At 35.8% G+C, this 14,315-nt stretch overlaps 1 protein-coding gene across 2 annotated transcripts; it reads right to left on the bottom strand.

The window, feature by feature from the left end:
• Positions 1-1,912: 1,912 nt before the first annotated feature.
• Positions 1,913-11,695, bottom strand: LOC131357387 (transmembrane protein 182-like). Of its 2 annotated transcripts, XM_058396355.1 has the most exons (5): positions 11,448-11,695; positions 9,363-9,480; positions 7,045-7,143; positions 4,029-4,166; positions 1,916-3,086 (listed from the first exon to the last, which is right to left on the bottom strand). In XM_058396355.1, exons 1-5 carry the CDS (start codon positions 11,616-11,618, stop codon positions 2,866-2,868), a joined length of 747 nt encoding a protein of 248 aa, XP_058252338.1. In that variant the 5' UTR covers positions 11,619-11,695; the 3' UTR covers positions 1,916-2,865. The 2 variants fall into 2 exon arrangements, with proteins under 2 accessions (XP_058252339.1, XP_058252338.1); XM_058396356.1 differs by lacking the exon at positions 7,045-7,143 and having other exon boundaries at positions 1,913-3,086.
• Between the last annotated feature and the right edge of the window lie 2,620 nt (positions 11,696-14,315).

The raw sequence follows: 14,315 nt of genomic DNA, 5'->3' as shown, positions 1-14,315 counted from the left end.
TTTAATCACTATTTAATTCAAGAGCTTACATATATAGCCTGTATATAATGATATGAGCATTAGTATGCTGCCTGTAGTGTGTCATAGCCTGAGAACCATCCAGTTCCAGTATCACTCACTGTTATTCAGTGCTTTGATAGTGTGTATTGCTTGGCTAATCAGAATGGTTTGAGTTTCTCTATTTACAGTATATTGCAGTTTCTGCCTTGCAGTAGCAGTTGTTGATGCAGTGGGTTGCTGGCTGTTTTCCCTCAAGTTTGTCCTTCCTGCAGTTTGGTGTTTTAGAGTGCAAGAAATTTTTGGCCTCTGTGTGTCTGCAGCAGGATTTACATCTGTAACAAGCTGCAACAAGATGCAAGTGGAAGAGACTTTTGCACATAATTCACTACATCATAAATTACATAACCTTTTCAATTAACCCTTCATTGATTCTTGTCAACCTTTCACTGATAATAAATCAGGAAACAAGACTGAAATAGAATCAAATCTGAGACAAGATGTATGCAAGACGCCAAAAAAACACTAAAACTTGAGACGAATAAATAAATAAATGAAACAAAATTAAAATAACAAGATAAAGACTAAATAAACATAGTTATCATCAATTATCAATGGAATTCTCAAGGGATAAACCGACAGAAGAAAATAACCAGGAACAGAATGTGACAGCAGGAAAATCTCAGTGACTAGACTTATACCAGGTATAGTGTCAATGACTGTGTTGTTAATGAAGGAGTTGATACAGACAAAACAAATGATGATAAACAGAAATTGGCAGAAAAAACACTCCATGTAAAAACAACCAGAAAAAACACTGCCTGATCAACACTTATGGCCTGAATTCTCTGTGGCATTGTTTTGATAAACTTATACAATGGTGCAACATTTATTTTCACCTAGAGAATTAATTTCTCACCAAGATCTTGCACTGATGATGGGAGAGACGGACAGCTGTGTATCATGCTGTCTTTAAACTGCCATTGCATCAGTCAGCTTTCGGCAGGAAGGAATTAGTACTAAGTCAATAATGAACTCAGAAATTTCACTGACCTATTAGTTCCTCAAGAGCTCTTGGTTGCTGTTGTAAAAAGGACATTATCAACAGTTACATTATTTACTGTCCAGTGTCACCCAAATGCCATCCCAAATGAGGATGAGTTTCCCTTCTGAGCCTGGTTCCTCTGAAGATTTCTTCCTCATATCATCTCAGAGAGTTTGTCATCAGGCTTGCTCATTAGGGATAAATAGTAATTTAAATTTAAACTTTATATTTTTTTACTATACTTCTATAAAGCTACTTTGAGACAATGTCCATTGTTAAAAGAGCTATACAAATAAATTGAATTGAATTAAATATAGTCTTCTCCAGCACATCGCAATGAGCCCAGTGAATCCCTGCATTGTCATCTTAAAATATGCCCATGCCATCAAGAAAGAAAAAAAATTAACTGGTCACTCAGTGTATTCATTAAGTCAGATGGCCTCATTTTTGGGCAAATAATGCTGAATCTAGATCTGTTACGGTAGGCACTAGGCATAATGGGTGCATCTCTTTATCCATTTCTCTTTTTATCCTGATGGATATCACTCTGGAACAGGATAAATGTCAGAGTGAAGGTGTTTAGTCTTCAATTGTTTACATTGTTTGCTTGGGTTTCAGTATTGTGCAGCTTTCACTGAATCACAAGGGATTCACTTCTTTTTCAAGGTCATCTGTTCATGACAGCTGTAACAGAGCTGTGACTGTGTGTGTGTGTGTGTGTGTGTGTGTGTGTGTCTGTGTGTGTGTGTGTGTCTGTGTGTGTGTGTCTGCTGTGCTAACTGACCCGAAGCATGACAGAGCTGATTATGCACATGAACAACCACAATCCATAAAATGCCTTTTAATGCTTGCATTTTTTTGTGTTGCTATGCAAATAATTGAGTTGAATCATTTTACATTTCACCCCTTCAGTTTAGTCCAAGTTATGTGGCCAGCAACCCCCAGTGAACATCAGAGGCGTTGGATTTCTCTAACATACACAGACAGTGCCATAAAGTAGATAACTGAACATTTATCAAAGTATTTTTTTTCTTCTTCAAATTTTTAATTTTGAAGTTAATTACATAGTATAAATGGTTCTGTAAATGCTATGCTGTCTCATGCATCCCAAATCTGCCACCCCATGTTTATAGATCAGATTGGCAATGCTGTTCTCAATCACAGGCGACTGTTTGTGGGCAGCATATGTGTAAATATTTAACATATGAATATGACAAAGGAATATACATAGGCTACACTTCAAAAATATTGTGTTGCCATTTATGGTGCAGAAATAAAAGGATAATTGCATGTATGTTTGCACAGAATCACAGTGTCCAGTTGGGCAGACAGAGACCTAATTCAGCTATTCAAATTAAAAGAAAGGAAAATATATAGTAATTGACTTTTCATTAATGTCATATAAATGTTGTATATGACAATTTATGTTATATAAGCACAAGTAATCAATTCAGGAGTTCCAAATATCCCACCTAAACTTTTTTTTTTCTGTTTTCAGAAAACCAAAAAGGTTTTAGTAGATTTTGCGATTAAAACTCTTCTTGTACAAAAAAAAAAAAGAATTAAATAACAATGTAAATTGGTGACTAACTATAATGATTTCAGTTACATAAGTTAACAATGCAGGGCTCTTTTTTGTTTGATTGATTGTTTGTTTATTTAAATACAAAAAAGTCTACTTTGTGTTTATCAAACATTTATATGTATCAAGCAGAAACTGTACAAGTTGCAACATCAGGATTCATTTTGCTCCTTAATCCAAATTTGAGCATTTTATTACATACACTTGACTCAGTCACTGTCTATAAAAGCACACTTCTTCTTTAAATGTGCTTCTGGAGATGTCTTCCTATGCAATAGAAAAGAATACCAGAGAGAAGTATCAATGGTATACCAGCCACTGCAACAATGAAGGACCAGCCATACTGAGCTTCCAGATGGGCATCAGGACAAATTCTTCCTCTCTCCTGTAGAATATATTGTCTGACATCCACCAACTCCTTCCACAGTATGAACAGACCCACCAACACCAAGAAAAGACATGCTGCAGATAAGAAAAAAACACAGAGCAGCAGTAATTAAAAATGCTTTTTTTCTATGTGGTGTCCAGTAAATATACATTTTTCAAGGCATGTGAAGGCAAATGACCAAATTATATGTCTGGCCAATGGCATTTCACTATGACAGTTATGTGGATACAGACCCCATTTGCTCTATTCAAGCTTTAAATGATTAAGTATAATTCTTTTTTTTGATTGGATGTTACAACAAAACCACGAACATGCAACAAAAACACCACAACATATTCTGACCTATATTATAAGGATATATCAGCCTTTCTTCTTCCAAAATTAGTTTACCCCTAACTTCATCCCAGGTTGATCCTCTATTTTTTTTTTTCCAGTATCCAAACTCATAGATAAACCTGGTGTGATAAGTTTAACCATAGTCCAGGATGAATATGCAACCTAGGCAGCTGTAGTAAGTCAAGATATTGTCTATTATTCTATTCTATTATCTGTAATGTTCTATTTAAGTGCTGGTAGAAGAGAATAGACTCACTACAGAAGATAGAAGGAGAAAGAAACTTTTAGATATAACCAAAAAGTCAATGTACAAAACAGGATTTGACTACTGTACATTTATACACTAGCTTTAGTTGGCAATATTAACATAAATAATACATATAACTAGCTATTACCTAGATTCACACCTTGAAGAATCATATATCCTGATTTCGGTAAGATTTGTAGTTTGTGAAAAATTATTTGGTGTATACCCAATGTAATCTGTGCCAGTTGACATCATCCTGGAAACTAAAGGAGTCTAGTTTCAGTGATGTGTGTCTATTAGCATTTTGAGTGCTCTTGTAATGTGGACTTTTATTTCTGTTGGCTCTCAGATATGTACTCATGCACATGCTCGAGGACATGATGTTGCTACAAAAACACAGGCAAACTTTTGCAAACGTCTTAGCACTTTGTACCTGCTGTGATGAGAAAAGCACCACCCACCCTGTAGAGTTTGTGGCTGATGAAGGGTACTGCACATACTATCAGGAAACCTCCGGTCACACTTGCTACAACGGCCAGGACTATAATCATAGTCCAGAATCCACGAAAAACTAACCATGCACACACACACACACACACACACACACCATGTTTTTATAGACATTATACACAATCTAGATATGCATGATCACAAACGTATGTAGGTTGTATGTATTATTGAAGCTTCAAAGCAGTAGCTGTCATTTACATGATTTATGCCCATCATGTTTGTTATTTTGTGACATTTGCTTTAATTATAGTAAGATATAGCATAAAAGCAAGAAAAATACAAAAATACATTTTAGAATATCATAATACATGAATGAGAAGTACAAAGATACTAATAATAATCTAATAATGTCTCATATTGACATTTTACTGATGTCATGTCTACACCAGATTATGTATTGAACTACTCACAATGCACCTCCCCATACAAACATGGGCACCCTGGACTATAAAACCAACACACCATATTCCTTGTCATGTTCACAGTCACCCGATTACTGCACACACCTGGATGCAATCAACTCCACACACATATAAGCACGCTCACTACATGTTCACTTTGAATAGTATTTGCTCAGCTCTCACATTTCACCTGACATATGAAGCTTTTCATCTGTTTGCTATTTCTGGTTTTGACTCAGTGGTTTTCAATAATAAGATTCTTTGCAATTGTTGCCATCCCTGCCATCTGACAAAATACTTTGCCTATCATATTAAGACAAAAGGAGTGTTTGACTATTAATAGATACAACCAACTATTAAAGGAACAATGACAGCAAATTGTCATGCTCAATCTCAAGCTTGAGAAGTTAACCTCCATTCCAGCTACATTGGTCTCAACAATAACAGCAACATATTCCATAGCTCCCTCTTCCAATTTACGCCCAAAGAGATAATCAGGATACCTCCTCAATGCTTTCTTTACTTCATCATACAAGTCAGAATGTCAGACCAGTTCAAGGTGGCACAGTTCATTAACCTCTTCTCCAACAAAGCACTCACCTGGGCTCTTGATGTATAGAAACAGGGTGGCAAGCATGTTTCCTCATACAACTGCTTCACAGAATTGTTCCACCACGTATTTGATTATTCTTCAGAGGAAATGAAATTGAAATTGGTGAACAGCTCCTAGCCACAACCCAGAAAAATACCCCATGTTTCATGGCCAAATAAAGACTGGAATTCAAGACCCTCTCTGCTAAGAGCGGCTGGAACGAGACCACTCTGAAAGCTGCTTACCACTATTATCAAGACAGGCATGAAGAGGTTAAAATGGAAGGCTGACCATGCTCCACTATCTTGAAGACTCCGATTACCACCAGCCTAATCCTCAAGCATCCATATCCTGTCAAACCTTTCATTGTGGAAGTGGATGCATCTGGCACGGGCATCGGCACAAATGAGAGAAGGCAGAAAGATATGTTGAACCATAAATAGGACATGTTAATGCCTGCAAGGACACTGGAAATAGGGGAAGTGAAGGTGCTTCAGCATGCCCTGTGTTCAGTATTTCTTTTACAGTACCTGTAAATAAAATGATAATTTTATAATAATAATAATAATAATAAATAAATAAATAAATAAATAAATAAATAAATAAATAAATAAATAAATAAATAATAACAATAATAATAATAAAGATAATAGATACAGAGCACATATTACAAATATATGACACATGAATTATGTCATATATATGACACAGCACCTAAATTTGAAACATGTTTCCACATTCCTAAAAGTATTGAATTGCTGGTGGTCCAATCAGCCTCTCCATCAATTCTTTGTCAGCACACTTTTATTGTTCTCCCTGCCAGAGCTGTGCAGCCAGGGAAGGGATATGCCAGGGAAACACTAGAAGACACCTTCACCAGTGCCATGTCAACACATTGCCAGTAGTCATTCTCCCTGGCAGATTTGTACAGTCCATCAGGACCAGATTCTACTGTCTACTGTTATTTAATTTAATAATCATTTAATACAGGCTTTAGCAAATAGGCCAGCAAGATGACCCAGTGCTGCTATTACTAGTTATAAGCACTGTGGCATCTACCAGCCTAGCATATGTGCACTCCCAAATAGATCATAAGATTTGGAACCCATAGCCAGGTCAACTCTGCCTGTAGACCTGGCCCCTCAGCCCTTACCTAATAAAGTGACTTAGCACTCCACGAACACTTCTTAGAACCCCTAGCACTGAGATTCATATGCAATTAAGTAGATGATGCTCTATGAATGATGTTTACACCTCATTGGCTGGACCTGGTGCATTGTGCTTTGTCCTAGTATGTTTGTTTTTGTTAGTGATCACTACAACTGAAAAAGATTTACATGCTCACCTTGCACCTTGCATAAATTGATGGGTAGATGTCTGTTGAGTGACCTTTTGGCAGAATACAGGATTTCTTGCAAAGGTCATATCACAGAACTTTTTCAATCTATTGACCTTGCAGCTATCAATTAATGAGAGTCCACAGAGTATTCCTTTCTCTGCCTGGTACATGCTCTATAATATTATTTGGATATCATCAGTCTGGCACATAGATTTTTGGTGCCTATCCAATACTGTGACATGCCACTCTATGACTATTGGCTCCACCTTATTTAGAGTTGCACTACACAAGTACGTCTTTACTGTTTAACCCCAGCATCACAGCTCAGATTCTACCCTGGAAGTTATCCAGGATTCATATACCCCATAACTAGTATTTTATATCTTTCCTCAGTGACTCCTGTCCTTCCACCGCAAATCTCTCCCCCCTCCTCCATCAGGGACATCTCCCAGTCCCACTGTGTCTTCAATCAACATCACCACAGAGGATGTGAGGAGAGAGTTCAGTTGCCTTCGCCCCCATAAGTAGTATTTTGCATTTTTCTAATGGATATCAGGGGAAAATTAAACAAAATGTAAATATTTAGAGTCTACTTTGTGACTCTTACCTGCAGTAGCATCATAAATTTGATGAGCAACAGGACCAACTGCAACAGGCAGGGGGAAAAGGTATCCATGTATACATTCTTTCTGTCTTGGCTGATTAGCTGTGATTATAAGCCCAGAAACAGTAGCATAATTACAGTCACATAAAAAACAATTCTTTCATTTTAAATTTGTGAATTTGAAGCCAAGATTGCAAAAAAACAAAGCCTCTCAAACTTTCAAACTCAATTCAAATAAAATATAGTCCTTAAGACATCCTGTGAATAAAGTAAAAATTAAATATTTGAAATTCAACAAAATTGCCCTCAGTCAAATTTATTATTAATCTTGAGCAAGACTAGTTTCAATAAAGTAAAACCTAATATAAAAAACTAAACATAAGTTCATTTATATATAATTGATAGATAATACAAATAATGGATATAATTGATATACATATAATCTAATAGATATAATAGAGACACTATAATGACATAACATGAGTGGAAAAAAGTAATGTCACACCCATCATGGACACCACACCACCCCCTGAATTCTGCACTATTTATTGATGTATAACCTAATTTCCTGTATGCACTTGATTTTTGCTTACCCAAAAAGTAAAGTAAAATGCATATTGGGACCTTGATTCTGAACCTGGAGTTTGGATTTGTTATCTCTGAGCACATTTTGTGTATGGCCCAGTACTTTTATTGATTTGTAGAATGCATCTTATTAATCCACCTGCACATTTGAGTTCCCAGGGTTATGAAATAAGTAAATAAGTATGTACAAATAAGAACATATATTCTTAAGAGGAAAAGCAAAAATAAGAGGAAAGCAAAAATAAGGGCATAAAATGATTATTGCAAAAAGAACATAATTAAAAGTTTCAGTTAGATGGGTTTTCTGTTTTTTTCAGGACAGACAGATTTGAGTGATTTCACGTTAGCAAAGAATCAAGCACATAAAAACAGTTATGTCCTTCAAAGTGTGCAGAGTTCAAAGAATCATCAATCCAGAACAAGAGGCTGAATTTTGCAAATAATGTATGGAATCTTTGGAATCTTTCACCTTATACACCAATGAACTATGAAGTCTATGAGTCTACAGTACCTTTGCACAAATTCAAAGTATTCTCATCATTTTTCTTTTTGATTTTGTTTATTAAGAGAATCCTGCTTTGTTCAAGGGCAATACCCATCGTTATTTATTAGTCTTTTTACAAGGCAGTGGCAGGGAAGGAACATCTTACGGCACAAAGTTATGCTAGAGTTCATTGGAAAAACTGTCAGAAAAGCATAAAATGCTTGGGTCTTTTAACTTCACACATTTTGAATTTATTGCTGAACTTCAGACCTTTTGTTCATACTTGTACCCCTAGACAACACTACTTATTTTGTTCTATGGGACAATGTAACCAATGTAACCACTGCACAATATATAGTATGTCAGTAAATAGTTCACCAGCCATCCTTGTATCAGTGTAATCTTTCTTCCAGTAGATTCTCCTTTTCTTTAGGAACATAGTGCAGACTGCCGCACTCATGAGCAGGTCTGTCTACTGCAGTGAGCGGAACAAGCCTGCAGTGAAGTTGCTGTAAAAATTTGTCAAGCATGGATCTGCTATGCAAAAAATGCTTTCCCTTACTGCTTGGCCAAAGAGAATGTAATTTTATTTATTGCATTTTAGGTAATATACAAAAATTCATAATATTGTTTTTGTATATGTGAACAATTTGAATATTGATTATTGTTTATGTCTTATTTCTAAATGGTTTTGGTGATTCATTACCTTTTTCTGGGCGCCGATGCGAATGGCAGCCCATCCAGTAGCTCTGTCTGTGTGTCTTTTCTTCTACATTTCTTTGGTTTATATTGCTTGTTTTGTTTTGGTTTTTTTTACTTTTTTTCTTATTCGTAAGTTTTTAATAGTCTATCCTATGGATATGGAGCCCATCTCTGCACAGTCCAGTTTTAATATTTTCATTTATTTTGGAATTTCCTATCAATAAAGTATCTATCTATCTATCTATCTATCTATCTATCTATCTATCTATCTATCTATCTATCTATCTATCTATCTATCTATCTACTTTCCTACATTTTAATAGAGTTTTGACACAAAGCTGTTTTTTTCTTTTTTTTTTCAAATGAATTGTTAGACTCAGATACATGGTTTAATTGTGTGGAACTAAAATGAGTGTTGCACTTTTTTGCACTGTGGTGTAGGAATTTGCAGATGTAATATTGTGATTTTTGTGAAACTGTTGAATAGCATTGACAGTTGTTAGCACCCAAAAACACTGTCATATCAAACTGAAATTTGGGTTTCACTCACTGAATAGAACAGCCAGTAAAACATGTTGGCTTGGGTCACTCTGGAATAGACAGCGCCAGAAAAATCCCTCATGATGGAGAGTGAGAAAGGAAAGGCTCGAATTTGTCACCTCTGAGGCCTGGAAGAAAATAGAATGAGAGTTGAAGTGCCTTGTTGGAAACCAGACAACTTTTAAATGTGCATTTTAAGACAACTAGGTAAAGTGCATGAGATGATGGAAAATGTAACAATCCATTTTCTTTTTGTGTAGTTCTCCTCATATTGACACTATATGAACCAAGTGGAGAACCTCTGACTGGCTGGAATAATTTGAAACATCACATAATGTCACAACCTTTCTAAAGCTCTTTGAAGTTAACCTTTAGTTTTGAATAAATGGCTGCATTTTTGAGGGCATGGATCTGAGTGCTGTAAGTATGGGCCTCTGCCAATCCAACCTTGTGAGAAGCTGTGGTCTGTGGCTCCTTAAGCATACATATGAAATGATTCAGCACACAAGAAGCCGTCATAAAATGATTAATGAGGCAGAGGAACCATATGGTTTTTTTAATGATTTGAAAGGAGGACAGATTTGCAGCACTGTCATGTCTCAATGATGTCTTGTTAGTACACAAATTACCATGCTGAGAGCACCAGGTAGAATTATGTCTGGTATTAGGTTAATGGCAGAAAAGTGACCTTTCAGCATAGCAGCGAGTTTGTTTGGGTCAAACTGCCTTCAAGACAAAATTGTTTCATTTTAAGTGTACTGTACGTTAGCATACTAACACTGACTAGCATATATGTAACTAATGAAAAGCCATAATCATACATTGTTTGCTAATATTCATAATAAAACCCCTACAGTTAAATCACAGAAAGAAAGAAAGAAAGAAAGAAAGAAAGAAAGAAAGAAAGAAAGAAAGAAAGAAAGAAAAAGTGTTCAGTGCGCTGCTTTGCTAATGAGATTATGCAGTTTATGAATGTTGTTGACAGTTTGGAACTAAGATGGAATTTGCTTGTATTTTGGACATTTGGTTAAGAATAGCAGGTCTGTTTTTATGGTATGCACACTTTCTTCTCTGTGGGGAGTCACACTGTACTGCTTTAATCCGATTGTTCTGAGATTAGCTATTGGTGAAGAGGTACAGTGTTCGTGTGTTTCAGTGCAGTGCTGGTGTACTTTTTGTGCAATGTTGGCTATGCTTTCAGGACCAACTCAATGAAGGATGCTTCTTCCAATGCTATAATAAATTCAAAAGTCAATCTTAACAATGCACAATGCCCGAAGTAGTCTTTGTACAACAGTGGTTTAAGAATTATGCCACTGTTTATACTCTTAAAAGAAGGTTTTATAAGTGATTTCCATCATAAGGACCATTAACTATTCTCTGAAAATGTTACAAGCTGAGTGTTTCAGAAAATAGAACCCTTTTAAGGAAAATAAGAACGCTTATTTAGTCAAAGAGCCCTTAATGAACACTGTGAGTGTAGATATCAGTTGCTGCATTACAATAGAGATCTGAATTCTGAAGCACTTTTCTTTTCTTAATTTTTATAGTATAGTTTTCTCAAGAAGTGTCTATTTGGCTCAAGACTCTCCCCCATGCAACTATCAGCTGAGTTTATTTTAAAGGTTGTTTTCAGTTCATGCAACATTTTTCTGTCTCAGAGTGTTGTTTATAATGCTGGGAAATATATAAGTTGTATAACTTTCTAACCAAATGTACCAACGAGACTACGAGACAACTACAGATTCCTGACTGAACATTTTACATAATTCTATATATATAGATGTTGTTGCTAGATCCTTCAGAGCTTCCTAATTCAGCAGTCATTCAACAAATTCATTAAACTAAGCCATACTCTGTAAATGCTGTTTTGTCTTTTACTAAAACTTCTGTAAAATGATTACACATTTTCAAACATAAGGTTTATCCAAAAAAAGTACATTACTTAAAATATGAAGCAAAAGTCAAGTTAACTTCAGTTATTTAAATACATATATCAAATTAAAGCTGTCACAAAATCACCTTTACATTTACAATTCAAATTTGTTTATCTGTCCAGTGTCTTATTTTTTTTTAGAGAGACTCTGTGTATTACCTCTGTGCTGTTGGTTTGAACTACAGTGTATGCTGTTGACCTCAGCTGTTTGAACCACCCGCAGTCATCACTCGCTAGGAGCCAGTAATCCGTACCAAATGCCAACAAGAAACATAGAAATCCTGGAACCCCAAGCAAACCACCAACCAGAGCAGCAACCCCAATCTTCATGCTTTAGCTAACCAAAGTGAGTGAGGAGGCCAAGGATAGTGGTTTGTCACTGTACCAGGGCAGTTGTCTATGTCTGTGACTGGGGGGTGGAGGGGTGGAAGTGTGTTCTCTGGTCACTGGCTATTTTAGGAGGTGGGCAAAATGGGCACTGTGGTTCTGGTTACATTAGGCAGGCTAGAGTTATTCTCAGACAAGGGCATGGAATGCTATACTGAATCTTTTACATTTGTTGAATTGTATTTATGTTCGATAGAAGTTTTCAATTGAATCCAATCTAAGCACCAAAGCTGGGTTAGGTATCCCTGCATTTGTGTTGAGCATGTTTTGCAGACTGTGTGAAATGCTCTAGAATGGAGGCAGCTATTAGTATGTTGGCATCGTTTATTGATCAGATCATGGTAGCTCCTTAGTGTTACAGTTAGTCTAAAAGCAGAGAACAAATTAGCCACTGCATGTCAAATGCCTCTCGAAAGAGACGGGGGCAAAAAATATGAGAGGTTTGTATGTTGCTGTTGAAAATGGCATTCCTAAAATTATAATCTAGTATGTACCATTTATGCACAAAATAATCTGTATATTAAAAAAATTAACAAAGAATTCTGTGTTTTCGCACAGTGTACCTTTTAACCATTTTTAATCATCAAGAATATATACACTATATTTTCAAAGGTTATTGGACATCAGACTCTTGTCCTCAATCTCTGGCACATTTTACACAAAGCAATTTTATTTCATGAACTTTATTGATGACTGATGACTCTCACCTGTCAGTAGTGAGGCCACAGACACGCTTAAATTGCAAAACATGGATAATACTTCCCCTATAATCATGAAATTATATAGTTTGGCAAATATAATGTTTCAGTATGTTTTTTTTCCTTTAAGAATGCTTTGCCAGAAATTGTATGCATACATTTAAAATATTTTCAGTGTAGCTGTTAGAAATGTATGAATATTCCAGAAGAAGGTTGTGCTTTATATATATATATATATTAGGCAGCAAGTGAACATTTTGTCCTCAAAATTAATGTGTTAGAAGCAGGAAAAATGGGCAAGAGTAATGATTTGAGCAAGATTGACAAGGGCCAAATTGTGATGGCTAGACGATTGGATCTTGTGGGGTGTTCCCGGTCTGCAGTGGTCAGTATCTATCAAAAGTGGTGAAGGAGAAGTGGTGAACTGGCGGTAGGGTCGTGGGTGGCCAAGGCTCATTGATTGACTGTTTACTCCAAATAATGAAATAATTTGAAGCCTTATATTGCATGCAAGCTTGTACTTGTGATTGACCATAAAGTGACCTACTATGTGTCACAGGTCTACTATTTACATTACACATAAAAACATTTTTAAATTAGAGCTAATGTGCGAATGTGAAAGTTTATACTGCCCTCTAGTGGGTACTTTATATGTATACAAAATAGACCTCAGGCAATATTGTAATAAAGACAGTAAGCAGTAGAATGAACACCCAGTTGTAAGATAAGTAGATGACAGGGAGTTCCGAGTAGACTTAGAGGTTAAATCTGTAATTGATCAACTAAACAATTTAATCCATAACTGTTCAGAACAACAATTAGAAAGCAAATGAAGAAAAACATTAGAGACTAGCTAATTTGTTAGAAACACTGTAGGTAAATCTTTGATGGACTGAGAGATGTTTTATCTGCACAAACCATGTGAACAGACTGACTCACTATATTGGTGGTGACTACAAAGACCTCTTTAGGAAAGTCCAATGTAATAATAATGTAATAATAATGCAAATAAGGAATCTACTCAGTTGTACTGTTACAGTGACAATGACTACTGTGAGAATATTTACACCTAAGAAGTTTACAAGAGTACAAGACCACATGCATTATGTTGCCAAAAGTATGTGAACACCTGACCAGCTCTCACACAAGCATGTTGAACATCCTACTCAAAAATCCATGGTCATTAATATAGAATTGGTGCTCCTCTTTGCTGCTATAATAACCTCCACTCTTCTGAGTAAGCCTTCTAGAAGACTTTGGAGTGTGGCTGTAGGGATTTATCAGTTCATCCCAAGAGCATTAGTAAGTGAGAGCAATGATGTGAGAAGGCTGGCATGCAGTCTGCTTTCCACTTCATCCCAATGGTCTTCTGTTGGGTTGAGGTTGGGGCTCCTTGGGAAGCCATGTGTTTATGGGGTTCACTTTGTGAACAGACCATTGTCAGGCTAGTGAGGTGGACTTCATCATTCCACAACATATAAAGACATTATAGATAACCGTGTGCCTCTACCTTTGTGGGAACAGTTTGGTGAATCCCCAGTTGTGTACTTCTATATATAGTGTACCTCTGAACTCAGAAACAAGATTTTAAATTTTTTTAGACTTTTGTGGAAGCCTGAATAAATTCTATATATTTAAAAATCAAATAACAAAAAAAATAATGTAATAATAATAATAATAATAATAATAATAATAATAATAATAATAATAATAATAAAGCAGATTTTCAGTACTTTTGTGTAAAACTAGGTACTTCGGTTTGTCAGGAAATACTACTACTACTACTACTACTACTACTAATAATAATAATAATAATAAAAATAATAATAATAATACATATAAGACATAAGACATAATCTGATTAACATAAGCCAGATAACAGAAGGCATGCTAATTTAGCTAGATAGTTTACCTTCTGTTAGTAATGAACAAAGACTTGGGT

The sequence above is a fragment of the Hemibagrus wyckioides genome, linkage group LG08 (genome assembly GCF_019097595.1).
Source record: "Hemibagrus wyckioides isolate EC202008001 linkage group LG08, SWU_Hwy_1.0, whole genome shotgun sequence".
NCBI lineage: Eukaryota > Metazoa > Chordata > Actinopteri > Siluriformes > Bagridae > Hemibagrus > Hemibagrus wyckioides.
The sequence above is the reverse complement of the archived record's forward strand: the minus strand, read 5'-3'. Positions and strand labels throughout refer to the sequence as shown.